The sequence below is a fragment of the Pleurodeles waltl genome, chromosome 3_1 (assembly GCF_031143425.1).
Source record: "Pleurodeles waltl isolate 20211129_DDA chromosome 3_1, aPleWal1.hap1.20221129, whole genome shotgun sequence".
In the NCBI taxonomy this organism is placed as follows: Eukaryota; Metazoa; Chordata; class Amphibia; order Caudata; family Salamandridae; genus Pleurodeles; species Pleurodeles waltl.
In genome coordinates, this window is record NC_090440.1 from 1,335,523,369 (window position 1) to 1,335,545,445 (window position 22,077).

The 22,077-nt window shown below is 45.6% G+C and overlaps 1 protein-coding gene across 1 annotated transcript in view; it reads right to left on the reverse strand.

The window, feature by feature from the left end:
* The window catches only part of BACE1 (beta-secretase 1), a 164,468-nt gene that overhangs the window by 55,901 nt on the left and 86,490 nt on the right, over positions 1 to 22,077 (reverse strand). Inside the window, exons 6-8 of the mRNA XM_069224716.1 lie at positions 20,394 to 20,495; positions 13,443 to 13,592; positions 163 to 334 (exon numbers count right to left, since the gene is read on the reverse strand). Of these exons, the coding sequence (XP_069080817.1) occupies positions 163 to 334; positions 13,443 to 13,592; positions 20,394 to 20,495 (424 nt within the window). The remainder of the gene's footprint in view (positions 1 to 162; positions 335 to 13,442; positions 13,593 to 20,393; positions 20,496 to 22,077) is intronic.

A 22,077-nucleotide genomic window follows, 5' to 3' on the forward strand; every position in this document is an offset into this window, starting at 1 on the left:
CATACAAGTTGATCTCACCTGCCACTACTCTGTTTAATGCAGACATTATGATGTTCTCTTCATGTTCTGGCGGACTCAGTAACCATATTTTATTTGCCAAGAACCTGTTCTCTACTTCTTCACCCACTTTGGGTTTCCCACACAGCTAATTAAGATCCTCACCATGGCAGGAGCTGACTGCAAAACCGATCCGCTTGCGAGCACGGTCAAAGACCACATAGAAGCCCTCCATGATCACTGCTCCCATCACGGTCCCAGTAGATGATTGGGAGATGGCAAACTTGTAGCAGTCGTCCTGTGAGGTTGCCACATCCTCCACAGGCCTCAGGTATTGCTGGAAGAAATGACAGCACTGTCATCAGTAATGTTACATTGGCAGCAAACAATCACATTCCCTAGCACAGAATTTGTTGTGTTCCGCCACACTTTGCCACCAACAACAAAATCTGTGAAGGGAAGTTGTGCACCTGGGAATATTGCAGAAGCAACAATGTATTCTATGGGAGCACAAATTTCATATAGCGTTCCACAACAAACTCACAAGAACAAATCACACATACCAATACACTCTTTATACTTCCCACCTTTCTGCATGACTCCCCACAACTAACATTCAGCAGTCTCACTTAACATATCGAACCCAAACAGGCCATACAACTCACCATAACAACACTGAAGAAGTCCCTACAACAAACATATCCTTCCCATCTGATCCTGCTTCTCACAAAACCATAGACCCCACAACCTACTTGACGTACTTCACACACTTTTTTGAAGATGTTGTCGCTGCTCAACACACTATAACTTTTGTACTTTTCATCCCTGTTGCTGAACACACTATTTTATTGTTTTTAAATGAATTTTGTGGAGACCGTGACTCTCTCTTGGGTCTGATGGGAGGGGGGTGACAGAGTTCTCTCTCCCATGACTGTGCCACTTAAATGACTGCCTTGGCCCAGCCTCTTCCAACCTAACGTCCGAATCACAAAACATGAGCAGCTGACAGAATCTCACTGCTAACAGCCAATCGGCTAACAGCCAAGGGGACCTGAGCCTAGAACACTGTTTGAAATATAGTGAGCTACAGTTGCGTCTTGCTGTCCTCTGAAGGGGCGGGGCGTTGGGGATTCAAATTTAATACAAAATAAAATAAAAACGTACCTCTTCTTTCGCGCTGCTCCTCTTTCCTTCATCGCAGACTGCAGGCACAGGCTCCCTGCCTGCCTTGCGGCCAATCCAGACACTGCTCAAAGCAGCGTCAGGATTGGCTGGGAGCGCCCAGCCAGGGCACTCCCAGGCAGACTAAGAGCCTGTGCAGGTTCTCTCCAGCCCGGCAACTGTGTTGCTGAGCTGGAGAGAGCCTACTGCGCATGTATGTTTGGCCGCCCCCCGAGACCGCCGGCCAAACATACATGCGCAGTGAGGGGAGTGCACAGTGCAATCCCCTCATCCCCAATGCCCGCACCTTTAACAACACGTTCTTTTATTTGATCAATGGTACATATGTTGGTGAATCGTCTGACTGTAGAAGTAAGGCGTAAGAAGTAAGAATGGTGAAATGACCCCTAATAAAAGTGATTTAGGTCTGTTTTTCCCCATAGTTTCATCTATTTAGTCCCAACAGGTAAAACAATAATAGGTAGTATAGGATTATTCCCCAACAGTATGGTACCCCAATATTCTAACCAATTACTGTCTGTCTGGATCACCATATTCTAAATATCGTTCAGAAAAAGTATTGCCGCATTTCAGTTAGTAATTGAAAATTTACACTCAGTGGAGTGGTGTGGTGTGGTGTTTTTGTAGGTGCTATTTCGGACATATTATATCTTCCAGATGATGATTTTGAAGATTTGACATTCAACCTACCTTTCCTCTGTGCTACATGAAATCTCGTTAAAAGTTGACTTAGCAGGACTTGAGAACCACTGGTGTAAGGGAGCTTAATGAGCTGCCAAAGTGGAGGCTTATCTCATTTATGTGAAGTGAAATTAACGCTCAATGCACTGGGCCATGCAAGGCATTTTGGAATCAGAAGCAAAAATACATTTTATGATCCTTGAGATTCAATAATCTCAAAGGAAAAATGGGAAAGGCAAATCAGAAATGTAAACCTTGGAATTTAGATATGTATTCAGTTGGCTCTCACACAAGCCCACCAAAGCCATATTCCTCATACCTGGATAGGGGAGCTATGCAAATAAAGACTTCGGTGTCATACTGCCAGATGAGAGTGGAAAGGCGATGTAAGGAGATCTTTAGGTGTGACATACCCTCAAAATCCTGTTAGGCAGTTACAGTTGGTGAGAGGCAGAGTATTCAGTGGGCTAAAAGCAACTGCAGTAGAGTTTAAAAGAAATGCAAACAGCGGGCCATGACCCATGCCGGTTTCTTAAAAAGGAAGCTATGTGCCATGGAAATACAAAAAAATAACAAAGCACTAGTAAAAAAAACAATAGACTTGCACTGGAACACAGACAAAAATAATAACAAGCATTTGTAACGCATTTCTCCGAGTTACAGCTATTAGCAGTTGTAAACTCCCAACCGGACCTGCTACAGTTCACTCGTACGAACAGTAGAGGACAGCATGCAGGTTAAAAAAAAAATGCAAAAAAGGGTGCGATTGCGCTGCTACAGTTCACTCGTAGTGAAACCTATCGGCAAAAGTGCAATTATGTACGTATCCGGCAAAAGTGCAATTAACTATGTAACAGGGTCGATGTCATGCAATGCGCTGGACTTCTGCCAAGCGAGATCGCGCTGCGAAAAAAAGATAAAAAGTAATCCACAAACCGGACGGGAAACAGCGAGCCTCGCATGTTTTCAGTACTTGGTCACTGCGCTCAAGGAGGGCTAACCACCGGAAAAGGCATGACGTATGCATGCCTTCCACTAATGAAAGCAAGCAGATTTTGAAAGGCAAGCCCACGAACCAATGAAAGACACTGATGTAACATGGACGGGGTCCGAGCCCTTTTCTATCCACTAAAGCGTCTCGCAAGTGCATGCGACGCAGGCTCGACCCTAAAAAGTGCCTGCTGCACAGCAAAACAAAAGCAAGCGCTAGCAGAGCAAATAGATCTGGCACTAGCTGCCAGCTTTTTGGCTTTGTCAATGCTTGTTTTGTTTTTGTCATAGTTTTTGTAAAACTTTCTTATTGAGGAGTTTCTGGGCCTTTGACAATATGAAAAAAATGTCTGAAAACGCATTTTTTTTTTGTGATAAAAAACACTGCCATTTTAGCCCTTGGCCAGAAGGGGAGCAACTTGGTATCAAGATGAGAAAGAGCAGAATGCTACCTTTCACAGGGATGTTAGCCGATTGCAGAAGTGGGCTGACCCACATAACCCATTCTGTAGTGGGTGGAAGAAAAATATGAATGGCACAAAAAAGTCCAATGGAAGAAGAAGGCTTGGCTGAAAGCCCCTATGAATAAATAAATATGTTTAGCAACATCAAAAGATCTTGGCTAACGCAGACCTAAAAATTGCTTTGTGTATCAAACGCATTGATGAGACAGCACTGTGAACTTTTCAGATGTAAAATAGTCCCTCGTGCATTTCAATGGAAGTAGAAAGATACATCTAATAAAAAAAGAAGATGGGGCTAAATACTGCATGGGCTGATCCAAGACGAGGATGACTATATCCCAAGCCAATGGTTAAAGGTTCTGAGCCAGCCAAAGAAGTATTGGCTGAAGGAGGCTGAACCTAAGTCCTTTAGATCAGGTATAAAATACAGTGCGCTCAGCTTAAATGGTGCAAGTCCTGTTACATATCAAACCTAAAGATCAGCGAAACCCTCAACGTTCAGGAGACAGAATGTGTGTATTAGCGATAAACAAATCAAAATAATCGTTTGTCAAAAGCCCTGTTAAAATCATATTGAAAAATAATGCTAAGGTAGTTGAAGGTAAAAAGAAGATAGAGAACCTCTCAGTTTGCCGGCTTCAGGCGACTACCTTTAGGGCTTTTATGTTAATGGCCAGAGAGAAAAGGAGGAAGAGAAAATAATCCAATAATCAGATGATATGTTTTAGCATCCTGTTCATGGATCGCTTCATGTAGAGCTGTCTTCTTTAAAGAGATGCAGTTGATGCTTTGTTAAGGATAAGATAAGAAGTAGCAGCAAGAATCATAGTGTGTGCGCACTATGTAAACAATAAAAATATATTGACAATGCAAGAAAGATTTACTGAATCACGAAATTAACATTATTGCTCATTCTGGCTTCGTCCAAGGAGTTGAGATGACTGCTCAACTGCTAGAACGGCAAGCTGGACTGGCCCTGCGGCAGCCAAAAAGAACTCAATCATGGAGGAAGAAGCCGCATGTGACTTGTTTGACAAATTAGTTCCAACCCGTGAAAACTCAGTGTTTGGCTCTTTGTCTGCTTATATTTGGACCTCCCTAAAGCAGCCTCATCCACTGCAAGCTCTCCTGTCAAGGGACACCCACCCCCACACTCTTCCTGCCAAGTGTAAACCACACAAGACGGTTGTCGGACCAGCCTGGAGACAACAAACAAAATGTCAGAAACTTCCTGAAGCCAGCTCCAGAGATGGATCTCTAGAATTCTCATCCAAGTCTGCAAACTGTGATAAATACGGGATAGAACTGTAGGTCGCTGGGCAAGGACTTTCGCTGATCAGTGCTAGAACATGCTGACAGCCCTGCAGAAGGAAAAAAACCTCTGCCGTGGTAGGTGGCTTTGAAGTTATGTCCCTCTGAAGTGTAGCAGTCCAAAAATCACCACCGCAAAGGAAGGGGTATGATGCAGGGCAGAAGAGGAGGCAAACTGATCGTGCAACAAGAAGAGCTGTGCCGTCAGCTACGAGCAGGCAGGGCAAGCGCACTGTGCATTAACAGCAGTGTACTCCAGAGGCCAGTGCTCCATGGACATACATTGAAATACCACTGTGAGATGCTCAGGAGCGAGCAGGGCATCCGAAACGAGCACTCAGGGCAGCCGCAAAGACACATCCCACGCTGCCCCCTTTCCAGGAAGAAAATGCACCACTCTTAGGCCCAGATTTAAAAGAAAATGACAGATCGCGACACTGCACCACATTTGGCAGCGCCATGCCCCGTCATTTTCAAAACACAGCTATGCGCCGTATTTAATAGAATATGGCACACTCGTGTTGCCCCCTGTGCTGGTGCTAAATTTGCAGCCGAGAGCCGACACAGCTACATAACCCAGAAAGGCACCAAAGGGTAAAACTGCTATTCATAGCATTCAAAGCATCAAAAAGGTTACCCCGAAAAGTATGTATCAGAAGACACTTCCAGGTCAGATGTATTGTTTAAAAGACTGCTTCATATGCCCTGGAGTGCTTCCATAAATCATCTTGACTAGGGTCAAATTTGTGCCTCGAAACAGCGGTACCTTAAAGGAGATGCACAAATTTAAACTGCAGATGCTTATTGTTCATGGCACGTCTTTGACCTCATTGACACTGGCATCTTTGCGGTCACCTGTTAATTCCAAACCGCCCTCTGCCACAGCAGTATTTAACCTGCTGGCTCTGTTGTTGCTGCAGTGGCTCGAAAGGCCACATCATATAACAAGCAATAGGTCTCACCTTTGCAAGAGCTACTGGCTTTGCCAATATGTTTTAGCCATGTTGTACACCAGTGTGACTGCTGTTCAACACGACTAAAGGTTTGTGGCATAGAGGAGAGTGGCGTGGAGTAGCATAGAGTCTCTAAGGTGGCACAGAGTGTTGTAGAGTAGTGTTGCAGCATCAGAGAATGCAGTGGCGTAGATTAGAGTGGTGCAGAGTAGACTAGAGAGGCCTAAAGGGCAATGGTGCTGAGTAGAGTGCCATAGAGTGCAGTGGCATAGAGTTTCGAAGAGTACAGTAGCATAGAGTGGTGTAGAGAGGTGCAGAGTAGATTGTCGTGGCATAGAGTGCAGTGTAGCAGAGTGATAAATAGTAGAGTGGCATAAAGTGTAGTGACAGAGTGCACTGGCGTATAGTACAGTAGAATAGTGCAGAGTAGAGTGCAGTGCACAGAGCGCAGTGGTGCAGACTACAGTGACAGAGTTCAGTAGCAGAGAGTGAAGTGTTGTAGAGTACAGTGGCATACATTGCAGTGGTGTAGTATAAATTGGTGCAGAATACAGCAGAGTGGCAAAGAGTACAGTGGTGCAGAGTCAGAGAGGCGTAGATTTCAGTGATGTAGAGTGCAATGGTGAAGTGTGTTGCAGAGTACAGTATAGTGGCAAAGAGAGCAGTGTTGAAGAGTAGATTGGCGTAGAGTGCAGTGACGTCCAGTGAATTGGTTTTGAGCAGAGTAGTGTACAGTGCATTGGTGTAGAGTCCTGTGCAGAGAGCAGAGTGGCATGCGAGGAGTTGAGTGACAAAGAGGGGAGTAGAGTGCAGTGGAGTAGAGTCTATTGTTTCAGAGTACAGTGAAGTGGCGTAGAGTGGAGTGGTGCAGGGTAGGGGGAAGTAGTGCAGGGTAGAGTGCAGTTGTGCAGAGTAGAATAGAGTGGCGTAGAGTGCAGTGGCATTGAGAGGAGAGGTGCTGAGTAGAGTGCACTGGCATACAGTGCAGTGTTGCAAAGTAGTGCTGCACGGAATAGTGAGAGTAGAGTGGAGTGGTGTGGAGTTCCGCTGAACAGAATGGAGTAGCCTAGACTGGAGTGCTGTAGAATGCAGTGGAGAACAGTGCACTGGTGCAGGGTGGCATAGAGCACACTGGCATAAATCAGAGAGGTGCACAGTATTTTAGAGGGACACAGAGTGCATTAATGTACATTGGAGTGGTGCAGAGTCAGAGAGCAGTGATGGTTAGTGGCTTAGAAAGGGAGTGGTGCATAGTGGAGTGCAGTGGCATGGAGTGGTGGTGAGTGGATTGGTGTATGTATGGTGTGGTAGTGCACTGCCATTACACACAACACATTTTCAAGTGAAATGGCCAATTAGTTTGCGCACACACACAGTTGTAGTGATAAAAGTGTACAGCACACAAACAATGTGTGGTAATGTCATCACCTTGTGTATTGATTTTTTTGACCGTATTAAAGTATTTAATTCCACCACAATTCATAATTACAAAAAATGTGATTTCTGTTTTCCTAATTCGGATATATTCTGAATTATGTGCATAGTTCATTACAGACATTTAAACTTTGTTATGTGCTAGAAAAGCCTTTCACAGCAAGATTGTCACATACATCCTCTCACTTTGAAGTCAGAGAAAGACATAGCCTGACATTTGACTTCTGTCTTTGAATGCACAGCAAATGTGACAAGATAAAAACAAGATTTAAAGGCCTGTTTACAGAAAGGGAGCACTCTGAAGGATACAGTAAATAAGGCATTCTCTTTGAGGGGGATGAAATCAGGCTGGGCAGCCTAAAACAAATAGAGCCAGCAAACAGAAAGCAAGGACATGAGCTGCGAACCACAAAGTCAATGATAAGCAATGGGCGGAATGCATTCCAAGGGAAACTCCACATGTCCATAAGATGTCTTTAGTAATCCAGACAGTTGTGCTGTCTGGTAGGCTTCACCTAAAAAGGAAGCTGTTTGTCAGCAGTCTCAAGGCACACATTGCAAAAAAACACAAAGACAGCGTGGTAGCAGTGCTTTCTTCTAAGGAAAGTGAAACTGTTTTTTCCTGACAGTGATTTCAGAACTGCTGTTCATGAACTCATACTCACCCAGCTGAATGGAGTTAACTCCATGCTCCATGGCATTCCAGACTACTCACTGCACTTCTTAAGGGCATCCTACATGCCATAGCACATCTCACCAGGGGCCTGAAGAAATATGGTCACATCACCCCATCCTTATTGAACTCCATTGGCTTCTCTAGCCGGCCTGCACCATCTTAAAAGCTTGCAGCATCCTTTCTAATTTCATAATGATCAGTGCCCGCTTATTTTGCAGTCAAGCTTACCATCTCTGTTGGTTCTAAGCACACCCATAGCCAAAATACTTTCAGACTGCAGACTAAGAAATTTAAGGAAACAGAAAAGGCACCCGGAACTAAAACAATAGCCCTCTATGTTATGTCATGCGTATCTGCAAAGCACACTATCACCTGTGAGGGTGTCTTGGCACTAAGCAGGTGTGTGTCCTTAGCCTGGTCTATGGTAGGTTGGTTAATTGAAAAGCCAGGTCTTCAGCTTCTTGCAGAGTTCAAGAAGAGAGGAGGAGGCTCTGATGTGGAGTTGGAGGTCATTCTATCAGGACTGCCCCAGCAATGTCCATTAAAGGAATCTCTTTAGTGAAGACTACACCAAAATGCACTTATAGTTTTATCACTTGTTGATTTTATTCTACCTTTTGATCCTGTTTACCGCTTTGCTGACTTTTGGCTCTGTAAAGCACTACATAAATACCATATATATTCATACATACACCCACCACCAAAATAACAATCATTTTAGTAGCAACTTCTGTCCATGCAGGAGATCAGTGAAGGTGGGATACAGATGCAAATACAATCATACTCCCTATTACAGTTTTACACTTACGTATATTGCCTAGGACTCTTAGGTGTCGGTCAGCATCTTGAACTGGCATCTCTTCTGAATCGGGAGCCAGTGTCGTTTTTTGAGATAAGGTATGATGTGGGTCATTCTGGAGAGGTCGAGTACGAGCCTTGCAGCTGAGTTCTGTATTGTCTGAAGTCTCTTCAGGAGTGTGCGGTGATTCCTCCATAGAGCGTGTTTCAATAGTCTGGTCTGCTGGTGATGAGGGCCTGTGTGAAGGTCCTTCTGGTGCCTACTGGCAGCCACCTGAGGATCCTTTGGAGCATGCAAAGGGTATGGAAGCAGGCAGATGAGACTGCGTCAACTTGTTTCTTCATGGATAACTTGCTATCTAGGATGGTGCAGAGATTGCAGTCGTGGTCTGATGGTGGGGGGGGGGGTGCCAAGCACTGCCGGCAACCATGTATCAGTCCATGGAGAGGTGTTGTATCCAAAGTTAGGACTTCAATTTTTTCGGTATTGATTTGGTGACAGTTGTCCTTCTTCTAATCCACTATGTTCCTTATGCATCTGATCTGTGGAAGTTAGCTTTTGTGGTGAAGGGATCTTCCGACAGTGGGAGGATGAACTGTGTGTCATTGGTGTAGGAGATGATGTTGAATCTGTGTGATCTGATGGTGACGGCCAGGGGGGTCATGTAGGTGTTGAAGAGGGTTGGGCTGAAGGACGGTGGGAGACTGATCCTGTGGGCTTTTCCGGTGAGGTATGAGGCGATCCATTTGAGTGCTTTTCCTTGAATCCCGATGTGGTGGAGTCTATTGATCAGGATGTGGTGGGAGGCGGTGTCAAACGCGGCGGACAGGTCCAGGAGGATGAGGACTTCTGTGTCCCCACAGTCCAGGAGGGCTCTGATGAAATCTGTGCTGCAATCAGGGCTGGGTTTGTGCTGTGGTTAGCTAAAAGTCCAGACTGGGAGGGGTCCAGGAGACTGTGGTCGTCTAGGTGTTGTGCGAGTTGCTGGTTGATCGCTTGCTCAAGGACTTTTGCTGGGTAGGGGATCAGAGATGGACCGGTAGCTCTTCAATTCAGCTGGGTCCGCAGATATGTTTTTCAGGAGGGGCCTCACTTCAGCATGCTTCCAGACCTTAGGAAGGAGGCCACAGTGATAGAGGTATTCAGGACCTTCCTGAGCTTGTGGGCGTGTGTCTTGCTTCTGAGGTTGAAGACGTGGTGGGGGCAAGGGTCTGTGGGGGCCCCAGAGAGTAATGAGTTCAAAATGGAGATAGTGCCTTGCCTGGTGAGGAGTTCCCAGTGGGTGAGAAGGTGTTCGGGGTTTGTGTCTGTGCATGTGAGCTGGTTGATGCTGTCTGCGGCAGAAGGTTTGTGCTCAAAGTTTTCATAGATAGCTGAGATCTTGTTATGGACAAAGTCCGCAAGGTTGTTGCGCAGTTCCTGGGAGAGAGTGATGTATTTCTCTGTGGCTGCGGGATTGCTGAACTCCTTCACAATGGCAAAGAGTACTTTGCTGAGGTTTGTGCTGGCTTTGATAAGGTCTGCTACTGCGTTCATATTGGTTTCTTTCAGGAGGTGGTGGTACTGGTGGACAGCCGTCCTGAAGGTAGTGCGGTGCTCTGTTTTTTTGCTGATGCACCACTTTCTTTCATCTGCCATTCTGTGATCCACTGGAAGGAGCTCTCTGCTGCTTATTCAGAGTTGTGTGTAGAGTCTGGGAGGTGGGAGTAGAAAGTGTTGCTCCAATGGTCTTCTGACACCTTTTTCCAGTTTCTTTGTGTGGATCAGGGGCACAGTGCTGGGGTATGTGGGCCTAGAGATGGTGAAGTGTATGCTGTAGTGGTCAGACCAGGTGAGTGGTGTGGACGAACCTGACTCTGTCACTGGAGGTGAAGATGGGGGGGTAGAGTGTGTCCTGCGATGTGAGTAGGGTCAGTGACAAGGTGCTTGAGGCGGAATTTGCTCAAGCTTTCCAGGAGGTTGGTGGAGCTGGAGTTGCTGGGGTCATCGAGGTAGAAGTTGATGTCTCCTAGGAATATGTAGTGCTCGAAGTTGATTGCTTGCGGGATATGATTTCCAGGATGGTGTTGCAGAAGCTGAGGCATGGTCCTGGTGGTCTGTAGGCAAGGGTGCCTCTGATGGTGCTTTTTCTGTCTGTTTGGAGTTGGAAGTTGAGGTGTTCCATTACCCATGTCAGGTCATCAGGGGAAGTCATGCAGCAGATGGTGTCCCTGTGGATGATGGCGATTCGGCCTCCATGCTTGTTGGTTTGGTCCCGGTGTGTTATCTAAAAACCTTCAGGGATGGCGGTGGCGATGTCTGGTGTGGCGGCGGGGTTGGGCTAGGTTTCTGTGAGGAAGATGATGTCCGGGGGGAGAGAGCAGATCGTGCCCCAAACCTCAGTGGTTTATTTAACTGATGAACGTGCGCTGAGAAGGATGCACTGGAGTTTATGTTTTGGTGGTCTCGGTCGATGTGTTGGGTACGTTGGTTGCTTCGGTGCTGAAGGTGAGGCAGCAGTGCCAGCAGGAGAATGGTTCTCTGTTGGTACGCGGGGATGAGCGGCAGCAGTGGTTGTTAGTGCATCCGGAGTCCAGGACTCGGAGGTCAGCGGTGGTGTATCTTCGTGGGGTGGAAGAGTTAGGGGTACTAGTGCTATGCACGGTCCAGGCAGGGACAGGCACAAATGGGCTTGCCTTTGGCGTGGTTGCACTGCAGCCTCCATTAACTAGGTCCTAGGAGGAGGGAAGTGGTGGGTGGGGCTAGGCCGGAGGTGGAAAAATGGGCAGCAGGCAGGAATGGGGAAAAAGAATGAACGGAGAAAGAACGGAGGCAAAAAGCAGTAGAAAGTACACAGAAAAACATAGGGAAAAAAGGGAGAAAGCAGTGAAAATTAGGCAGAAGGCAGGGGAGAAAGCACTCAGAAAAACTGGAGGAGAGGAAGAGAAGGTAGTGAAAATGAGGCAGCAAACAGGAGAGACCGATGCAAAGGCAGGGGAGAGCTGGCCTGGGACCTGCTCAATGTAGTCGCGCTGCGGTCTCCATTAAGTAGGTCCTGGGAGGAGGTAGGGGCAACGGGAGGCTGCAGATGGGCTAGGCAGAAAGCGGGAAAACTGGCGGCAGGTGGGAATGTGGGGAAAAAAGAATGAACAGAGAAAGAAAGAAAGCAAAAAGCAGGAGAAAGTACTCAGAAAAACGGAGGGAAAGGAGGAAGAAAGCATTCAGAAAAATGGAGGGAATGGGGAGAAAGTTGTGAAAACAAGGCAGAAAGCAGGAAACAGCACTGAGAAACACAGATGGAAAGGAGGAAGACAGCAGTGAAACAGAGGCATGAAGCAGGAGAAAGCACTCAGAAAAACAGGGGGAGAGGAGGAGAATGTAGTGATACCGAGGCAGCAAACAGGAAAGGGAGGCAGCAGCAGGACAGAGCTGGCCTGGGACCTCCACCTGGGATATCCACCAGAAAAAGCATTACCAAAGTTAAGCAACTTGTTCTATATGAACATAACATTTCCTGTCATGGTAAAATCTGGGAATAAGATCTGGCCACTTCATTTCCAAGCTATTGTTTTCCCTCTATTTGTTCATTTCTGCATCCCTCTCTTGATAATTCATCAATTAGGTGTTATCAGAGACATTGACTGGCTTGGAAACAGCAGCTGCTTAAGCACTCTGTATGCTTGTTCCACAACCAAATTGTAACCAATGCCTCACTCTCAAACAATCAAGGTTTTAGTTCCTCCAAAAACATTTTCATTTTCTCCATAGCTGTAATCTCTGGGAATCTAATAATTATGGTAATACTGCTGTCTGCACTCCCTTCATGGCCTTCATTACTGGCTGTGGTGTACCCTCAATAGTTTCCCATCTAGCATCTTAATGCCAACCTCAGCATTTGAAATCGTCCTTTCTCTGTTTGGATGTGTGTTCATTCTGTCTTTTATTTGGATCATTGTATGAGTTAAGGAGTCAGTTTTACCATAATGTTGGATGAGTGGAAACTGAGGTGCAGTAATCAGTTCACTTGTAGGAGGTCAGCATTATATAATGGGAAAGCACAATACAACCGCCAGACAGCCCAATGGATCAGTAATGCGATTACATAACATGTTCTTGAACTTGAGTTATTGTCACAATGTCGCTGAATATTAAGTCCATTTCACGTAGTCACTCCACTTCTCAACTTCATGCCAACTTGTACTCTTACCAGCATTAGCATTATAGGCTACAAATAAGTAACCAGATTCCACCTACTAATATTGAGGGTCACAGCACATCAAGATGGCTACCAATGTTTTCCTGCCCTGCTCAGTTTTGGATTTCCCACCATCAGTAGTTTCTGACAAGGTGCCAGACAACTCCCACCACCACCATGTTTTATAGTGAGAACTGGGGAGTGACTGAATGTCAAGGTTTTCATTCAATGCAGCATCAGGCACTGGCCTCCAAAACTGGTCACAAAACCAATAATTCAGTGCTATGGTGAAGCTCAGCAGAGACAGCCTGCTGCTCGCCGACAAGGAACCTCCCATTCCTGGACCTGTTCCCCAGGTAGATCAACAGTAACCACAGCACCTACAGTGAGGGTCTCCAAGGCCTCTGGCATCAGCCAGCCGATTGGCTCTCCATTGCAGGCTGGACAAAACAGGCCAGGGACTTAGCAGCCCTGATTTACTATCAGGATCACAAGGTTTTAACTATAGAAGCCTGCTCCATTTCTACTTAACCCACATTCACTCCCCAGACACCTGCTCACTCCTATGCAACTCAGTAGCTTCAAAGACACTCATTTATTTCAAGCCCCCAATCACTTATAATGCCCTACTAATTTCCACACTCCTGAATACACATGCACAATTTACAAAACAATCCTTTTTTTCAACAGTGCAAATCATTCCTTAGACATACTCTCTCACTCCTCCGTAACCTTCCCCTAAACCAGCCCTACCCCAAAACTCTATCGAGTCTCTACTCACCTGTGGAAGGATGGTTATCCGGAAAGACTGGTTTGTGGCCTCGCCCATTAGGTACAGAGAAATGACTGGAAAGATGTGCCACGGCGTGGTGCCCACTTGCCAGCATACCAGCTGCTCCCCCAACCAGAATCCATCGGGAAACTTCTCTGTCTGTCAAAGGCAAGATGAGAGAGTAGTGGTAAGGGAATGAAAATGTCACTTACCCAGTGTACATCTGTTCGTGGCATCAGTCGCTGGAGATTCACATGTTCTGCATAGCTCGCCATCTGGTGTTGGGTCGGAGTGTTACAAGTTGTTTTTCTTCGAAGAAGTCTTTCGAGTCACGGGACCGAGTGACTCCTCCTTCTGTCTCCATTGCGCATGGGCGTCGACTCCATCTTCGATTGTTTTCCCCGCAGAGGGTGAGGTAGGAGTTGTGTTGTAGTAATAGTGCCCATGCAATGGAGTGACTAAGTATGTACCTATTTAAGGTTAAAATAATATATATACAAATGTACAAAGTTGAAGCTAACTTCCGAACTGCTACAGGCTCCCGGGGAGGTGGGTGGGCACATGTGAATCTCCAGCGACTGATGCCACGAACAGATGTACACTGGGTAAGTGACATTTTCAGTTCGATGGCATCTGTCGCTGTAGATACACATGTTCTGCATAGACTAGTAAGCAGTTATCTCCCCAAAAGCGGTGGCTCAGCCTGTAGGAATGGAAGTGGTTTGTAATAATGTTCTTAACACAGCTTGACCTACTGTGGCTTGCTGTGCGGATAACACGTCTACACAGTAGTCCTTGGTGAACGTGTGTGGGGTAGACTATGTGGCTGCCTTACATATTTCTTGCATTGGGATGTTTCCTAGAAAGGCCATGGTAGCACCTTTTTTTCTGGTTGAGTGTGCCCTTGGTGTAATGGGCAGTTGTCGTTTTGCTTTAAGGTAGCAGATTTGGATGCATTTAACTATCCATCTGGCTATACCTTGTTTTGATATTGGGTTTCCTGCATGAGGTTTTTGGAATGCAATAAATAGTTGTTTAGTCTTTCTGATGTTTTTCGTTCTGTCAATGTAGTACATTAATGCTCTTTTGACATCTAATGTATGTAGTGCCCTCTCAGCTACGGAATCTGGCTGTGGGAAGAACACTGGTAGTTCCACTGTTTGATTTAGGTGGAACGGTGAAATAACCTTTGGTAAAAATTTAGGATTAGTCCTTAGGACGACTTTATTTTTGTGTAGTTGTATAAAAGGTTCTTGTATTGTAAACGGCTGAATTTCGCTTACTCTTCTTAGAGATGTAATGGCGATGAGAAATGCAACCTTCCAGGTTAGGAACTGTATTTCGTAAGAGTGCATGGGTTCAAAAGGTGGACCCATGAGTCTTGTTAAGACAACATTTAAGTTCCATGAAGGAACAGGTGGTGTTCTTGGTGGTATAATTCTTTTAAGGCCTTCCATGAATGCTTTAATGACTGGTATCCTATATAGGGAAGTTGAATAGGTAGTCTGCAGGTATGCAGATATTGCCGCAAGGTGTATTTTAATGGAAGAGAAGGCTAGGTTAGATTTTTGTAAGTGAAGCAAGTAACCCACTACGTCCTTTGGAGTTGCGTGTAAAGGTTGGATCTGATTATGATGGCAGTAGCAGACAAACCTCTTCCATTTACTTGCATAGCAGTGCCTAGTGGACGGCCTTCTGGCTTGCTTTATGACGTCCATACATTCTTGGGTAAGTTGTAAGTGTCCGAATTCTAGGATTTCAGGAGCCCGATTGCTAGATTTAGCGATGCTGGATCTGGATGTCTGATCTGTTGGTTGTGTTGTGTTAACAGATCCGGCCTGTTGGGCAATTTGATGTGGGGTACTACTGATAGGTCTAGCAGTGTTGTGTACCAGGGTTGCCTTGCCCAAGTTGGTGCTATTAAAATGAGTTTGAGTTTGTTTTGACTCAATTTGTTTACCAGATAAGGAAGGAGAGGGAGAGGAGGAAAAGCGTAGGCAAATATCCCTGACCAGTTCATCCATAGGGCATTGCCTTGGGACTGCCTGTGTGGGTATCTGGATGCAAAGTTTTGGCATTTTGCGTTCTCTCTTGTTGCAAACAAGTCTATTTGAGGTGTTCCCCAGAGTCTGAAGTAAGTGTTTAGAATTTGGGGGTGAATTTCCCATTCGTGGACCTGTTGGTGATCTCGAGAGAGATTGTCTGCAAGTTGATTCTGGATCCCTGGAATAAACTGCGCTATTAGGCGAATGTGGTTGTGAATTGCCCATCGCCATATCTTCTGTGCTAGAAGGCTCAACTGCGTTGAGTGTGTCCCCCCCTGTTTGTTTAGATAATACATTGTTGTCATGTTGTCTGTTTTGACAAGAATGTATTTGTGAGTTATAATTGGTTGGAAAGCCCTTAATGCTTGAAAAACTGCTAGCATTTCTAGGTGATTTATATGCAGTTTTGTTTGATGTACGTTCCATTGTCCTTGTATGCTGTATTGATCGAGGTGTGCTCCCCACCCCGTCATGGAAGCATCTGTTGTTATTACGTATTGTGGCACTGGGTCTTGGAATGGCCGCCCTTTGTTTAAATTTATACCGTTCCACCATAGAAGCGAGAGGTAAGTTTGGCGGTCTATCAACACCAGATCTAGAAGGTGACCCTGTGCTTGTGACCATTGTGATGCTAGGCACTGTTGTAAGGGCCTCATGTGTAGTCTTGCGTTCGGGACAATGGCTATGCATGAAGACATCATGCCTAGGAGTTGTAATATCAACTTTGCTTGTATTGTTTGTGTTGGATACATGCGTTGTATGATCTTGTTGAAATTTTGAATTCTTTGTGGACTTGGAGTGGCTACTCCTTTTGTTGTGTCTATTATGGCTCCCAGGTATTGTTGTACTTTGCACGGCAAAATGTTGGATTTTGCAAAGTTGACGGTGAAACTTAGTTTGTAGAGGGTTTGTATGATTTGATTTGTGTGTTGTAAGCACTTTGTTAGTGAATTAGTTTTGATTAGCCAGTCGTCTAGATACGGGAATACATGTATTTGCTGCCTTCTGATGTGTGCAGCCACTACTGCTAGACATTTTGTAAAGACTCTTGGTGCGGTTGTTAAACCAAAAGGCAATAATTTGAATTGGTAATGTATTCCTTTGAATACGAACCGTAGGTATTTCCTGTGCGACGGATGTATTGGTATATGGAAATACGCGTCTTTGAGGTCTAAGGTTGTCATGTAGTCCTGTAGTTTTAGCAATGGTAACACTTCTTGTAGCGTGACCATGTGAAAGTGGTCTGATTTGATGTAGGTGTTTAGTATTCTGAGGTCTAGGATTGGTCTCAGTGTTTTGTCCTTTTTTGGTATTAAGAAGTACAGTGAATAGACTCCTGTGTTTGTTTGCGTGTTTGGTACTAATTCGATTGCATTCTTTTGCAATAGTGCTTGAACTTCTATTTCCAGAAGTTCGGAATGTTGTTTTGATAAATTCTGTGCTTTTGGTGGTATGTTTGGAGGGAATTGTAGGAATTCTATGCAATAACCATGTCGGATAATTGCTAAGACCCAAGTGTCTGTAGTTATTTCCTCCCATGCTTTGTAATAATGACCTATTCTTCCCCCCACTGGTGTTGTGTGGAGGGGGTGAGTGACATCTGAGTCACTGCTTGGTTGTAGGGGTTTTGGGGCTTTGAAATTTTCCCCTATTCCTAGGGAATTGTCCTCTGTATTGGCCCCGAAAGCCTCCCCTCTGGTACTGTCCCTGGTAGCTGGACGGTGTTGTCTGTGAGGTGCTGGCTTGTGTGGCCTGACCCCGAAACCCCCCTCTAAAGGGTGTCTTGCGGAAGGTGCTATAGGTTCCTCTGCTCTGCGGGGAGTAGAGTGCGCCCATGGCTTTAGCAGTGTCAGTGTCTTTTTTAAGTTTTTCGATTGCCGTGTCCACTTCTGGTCCGAAAAGTTGTTTTTCGTTGAATGGCATATTGAGCACTGCCTGCTGTATCTCTGGTTTGAACCCAGACGTTCTTAGCCATGCGTGCCTTCTAATGGTCACAGATGTATTAATTGTTCTTGCAGCTGTGTCTGCTGCGTCCATAGAAGATCGTATCTGGTTATTTGATATGTTCTGTCCTTCCTCAACCACCTGCTTTGCCCTCTTTTGTAGTTCCTTGGGAAGATGCTCGATGAGGTGTTGCATCTCATCCCAATGGGCTCTGTCATAGCGCGCAAGTAGTGCTTGAGAGTTAGCGATACGCCACTGGTTTGCAGCTTGTACTGCGACTCTTTTCCCAGCTGCATCGAACTTGCGGCTCTCTATCTGGGGGTGGTGCATCCCCAGATGTGTGGGAGTTGGCTCTTTTCCGAGCTGCTCCTACTACGACGGAATCTGGTGGCAGCTGTGTGGTGATGAAAACAGGGTCTGTAGGAGGTGCCTTATACTTCTTTTCCACCCTTGGCGTTATTGCCCTACTTTTGACCGGCTCCTTGAATATTTCCTTTGCGTGCCGAAGCATACCTGGCAGCATAGGCAGGCTTTGGTAGGAGCTGTGGGTGGAGGAGAGGGTGTTGAATAAAAAGTCATCCTCGACTTGTTCTGAGTGGAGGTTTACGTTGTGGAATTGTGCTGCTCTAGCCACCACTTGAGAGTATGCTGAGCTGTCTTCTGGTGGTGAGGGCTTTGTTGGATATGCCTCCGGACTGTTGTCCGACACTGGGGCGTCATATAAGTCCCAAGCGTCTTGATCCTGGTCACCTTGGCTCATGGTGGTGTGAGCCGGGGAATGTGACGGAGTTTGCGCTGGTGAGACGTTAATTACAGGTGGAGGAGAGGGTGGCGGAGTCACCTTTTTCACCATTTTTGTTTGTGGCGCCTGGTCTGTTTGAAACTCCAGTCTCCTTTTTCTCCTAATAGGGGGAAGGGTGCTTATTCTTCCTGTTCCCTGCTGTATGAAAATACGTTTTTGCGTATGGTCCACTTCGGTGGATTGCAGCTCTTCCTCAAACCTATGCTTTCGCATCTGAGAGGACAGTGATTGCTCCTCTGTATAAGAGCCTGGACCTGGGTCGGTTACGGGTTGTTTCGGCACCGAAACCCTGCCTGTATCTTTTTTCGGCTCCGAGGTGGCTTTTTTCTTTTTTGGAGTCGAAACCTCTCGGCGTTGATCTTCGTCGGTGCCGCTGTCTCGGCGTCGAGCCGCTTCTACACCCCTATCTCGGTGTCGTTGCTTTTCTCCAGCACTTTCTCGATCCCGAGAAGGCTGCGTGCCGGTGTCTCGACCGGAGTCGGACGATCTCGGCACTGTTTGGGCCTTTTTCGGTGCCGATGGTCGGTCACCGAATTTATGGGTGGAGCCATGGCCTGGTGGCAGTGGCGTCCCCTGGGCCTTGACACTTTTCTTATGTGTTGTTTTCGACGTCTTACTCACGGTTCTTTGATCGTCGAATTCCTCGGAGTCCGATTCGTGGATCGAAAAGGTTTCTTCTTCCTCTTGTTCCTCGAACTCTCGGTGCGCTGTCGGCGTGGACGCCATCTGAAGTCTCTTGGCTCGACGGTCACTGAGTGTCTTTCGGGACCGGAACGCACGACCAGCCTCGCAAGTCTCTTCACTGTGCTCAGGTGACAGGCACAGGTTACAGACCAAATGTTGGTCTGTATACGGGTATTTGTTGTGGCATTTGGGACAAAAACGGAACGGGGTCCGTTCCATCGACGTTGTTCGACACGCGGTCGGGCCGACCAGGCCCCGACGGGGGATCGAAAACTACCCCGAAGGGCACCGGAGCGCGTCGATCTTCGATGCGGTGTTGAATCTAACTACGCCGATCCCGAACGCAACAATACCGATGAAAATCTTCCGATATTAACTAACTTTCCGTTCCGAAACTCGGAGCGACAGGAACACGTCCGAACCCGATGGCGGAAAGAAAACAATCGAAGATGGAGTCGACGCCCATGCGCAATGGAGACAGAAGGAGGAGTCACTCGGTCCCGTGACTCGAAAGACTTCTTCGAAGAAAAACAACTTGTAACACTCCGACCCAACACCAGATGGCGAGCTATGCAGAACATGTGTATCTACAGCGACAGATGCCATTGAACCAAAGTACTCATATCAACTAGTAATGTCTGGATACTCACTGGGAGCTATTGTGAAATGCTGGGCTACTGGCCCACTGTGGGAAGGGGCTTGGAAAATTAAGACCATGACATTGGTCTGAGCTTGCTGTACCATAGGCCATAGGGTGCATCTCACCAACGATAACAAACCAGGCCGGACTGGTCTGGGGCTATTTGTATTCCCATTCAGGGGGGATGTACAGTGATGTGAAAAATAAAGTACACACACTTAAGAATCTACAGTTTACATATTATGATATATCTGGCCTTTATGTAGTCCTCACGAAGTCTTCGTAGGCACATATAATTTCATATGACAAATGGCACCCTCAAAGTTAACGTTGTCGTCATTCATTGAACAGAAAATGTCATCCAACATTCAAAGATTACCTAGTGCTAGGACTTGATGAAGTTCAGCAATGCCTCTTTATGTAAAGCCCTATAATCTTAAAATTGTGTACTTTTTTTTTTCACTGTGTCCTGGCGATTTAGACTGCCCAGTTTTTTTAAGTGAAAAACGGGCAAAACTGTTTTGGATACAGATTTGTCCCCGATTACTGTGGCACCGTGAGTAAAAAAAAAAATCAATGCACTAGAAATTGCCACAGAGTTATTACCAGTGGCTGAGATTAACTCAAGCATGCCATCCAATATGATTTTGTTTTTCTGTTTGGCCAGGCCAGGATTTGTGCACATAGATTGATCTGCCATGGTTTTATTGTTAAGATTTGGGTGGACCACACTGCAAACAATCACATCTTTGCTCCTATAAACTGACAAAAGGCAATATACTAGTGAATGTAGTCTAAGACTGGTGAGCTGCACTGCTCTTTGAGGAGGATCACCATTTACTCACCGAGGATGCCATTTTAATAGCACTAACTGCTGCCTCAAACACCTTCTTTGGCAGCCTCAGGTTCGTGGTCCCACTGTCCACAATGCTCTTGTCGTAGTTGTACTGCAGAGAGGGGATGGAGAGGCAGAAGTGAGGCACAATGCTAGGTTAATATTGTTCACTCAGTGTCATAAACCCCCAGAACAGCCATAATGCCCAGGACCCCGCCACTCTAAACAGGTGAAAGCTAGCCATAGCTACTACAGAGCCACCAGTCCCAAAGACTCCTCTACAGCAGGATGGAGACACGTAAAAAACAGATTGATCCATGGGGTTCCCCCCAATCCCGTAACCTCAGAAAGGCCATCAGGTACAGCCAGGAAATTTCAATGTCAGGCTCAGCTCTGAGAAGCTTGTGAACGTCTAGCATTTTCTTGGTGTTCTGAGCCAGTCAGAGGTTACTGGGCAGTACCATGTATTGTCACTGGTGATCACAGCTTGTGTCCCATGTCCACCACACTGATGCATTCCAACTGGATAGCCAAGTTACTCCATTTGGGCAAAAGACTCTCCCGGAGAAGTGAGGCTGAGCAATGGATGACTTATTTGAGTGGTAATAGTTAGATGCAGCATGACGCGTTAAATAACACAATCAATATCCAACCACTGGGGTAGCAACACAGAGGAATAGTTTTGTTTTGTTTACATAAAGGCAAGTAAAGTCAACAGTTAAAATATGACAGTGAGAAATCAAGAAGGTGGCAATTTTTCTGGGTTTATAAAAACCCAAATGTTGATGCTAGAGTTTTTTTTAACACTGAACCAGTTCTATCCAATATGAACTTGTTTGATGGGGGTCTCTTCTTTCTTTGGGGCTAGTTGAATTTACTGATATTTTTGTAAACAAAATCTCAGTCAAAAATTGAGGTAGCAGAAAAAAGGAGGTATACCGCTTACCAATTGTGGTTAACAGATTTTTTTCCCTCTTGAATACAACTAATTTTTGACCTCCAGTGAGGAATTAAGCTTGCCTGTTGTCTCAGCCTTCCCACATGCCTACAAATGCACAATGTTTTTTTGTTCATGTGTAGTCCGCATTGTTAAAACAGTACTGGCCTTGTGTTAGTTTAGCCTACCCATCTGTACAAAGGATAACTATTTGAATAAAGTAGACCAAAACTTTCTGTAAAAATTGTGCTACCGTCAAAGATCATAAGAAAATTCCCTTTACCTCGTTTATGTATTTTCTCTCTCTCTTTGCTGGCTTCACATACGACTTCAGAAAGATCTACTATTTCTGTATTACAAAACCCCTGCATCTGTTTCAAGAGATTTGTTTAGGTCTTTATTCCTCTTTACATCCAAGCCTAAATATATGAACAGCATTGATATGAACCACATGTGATACACTATAAGACATCGCTAAACATATCATGCTAACTATGATAATCTATTTTACAATATTTAAATAGGATACTTCAGCAAAATATTTTCCAGTAACATAAAAGTCAACCTACATAATCAGAGGAAAAGAAAAAAAGCCCTTATCTCTGATCCATTCAAGCGGGAAGCCCCCACCTTTAGGAGTTAGGGCCTGATTTAGATTTTGGTGGTCTGGTTACTACATCACAATGGTAAAAATTAGCCCATCCACCAAAACATAAATCCATAGGTTAGAATGGGATTTATATTTTGGCGGACAGGC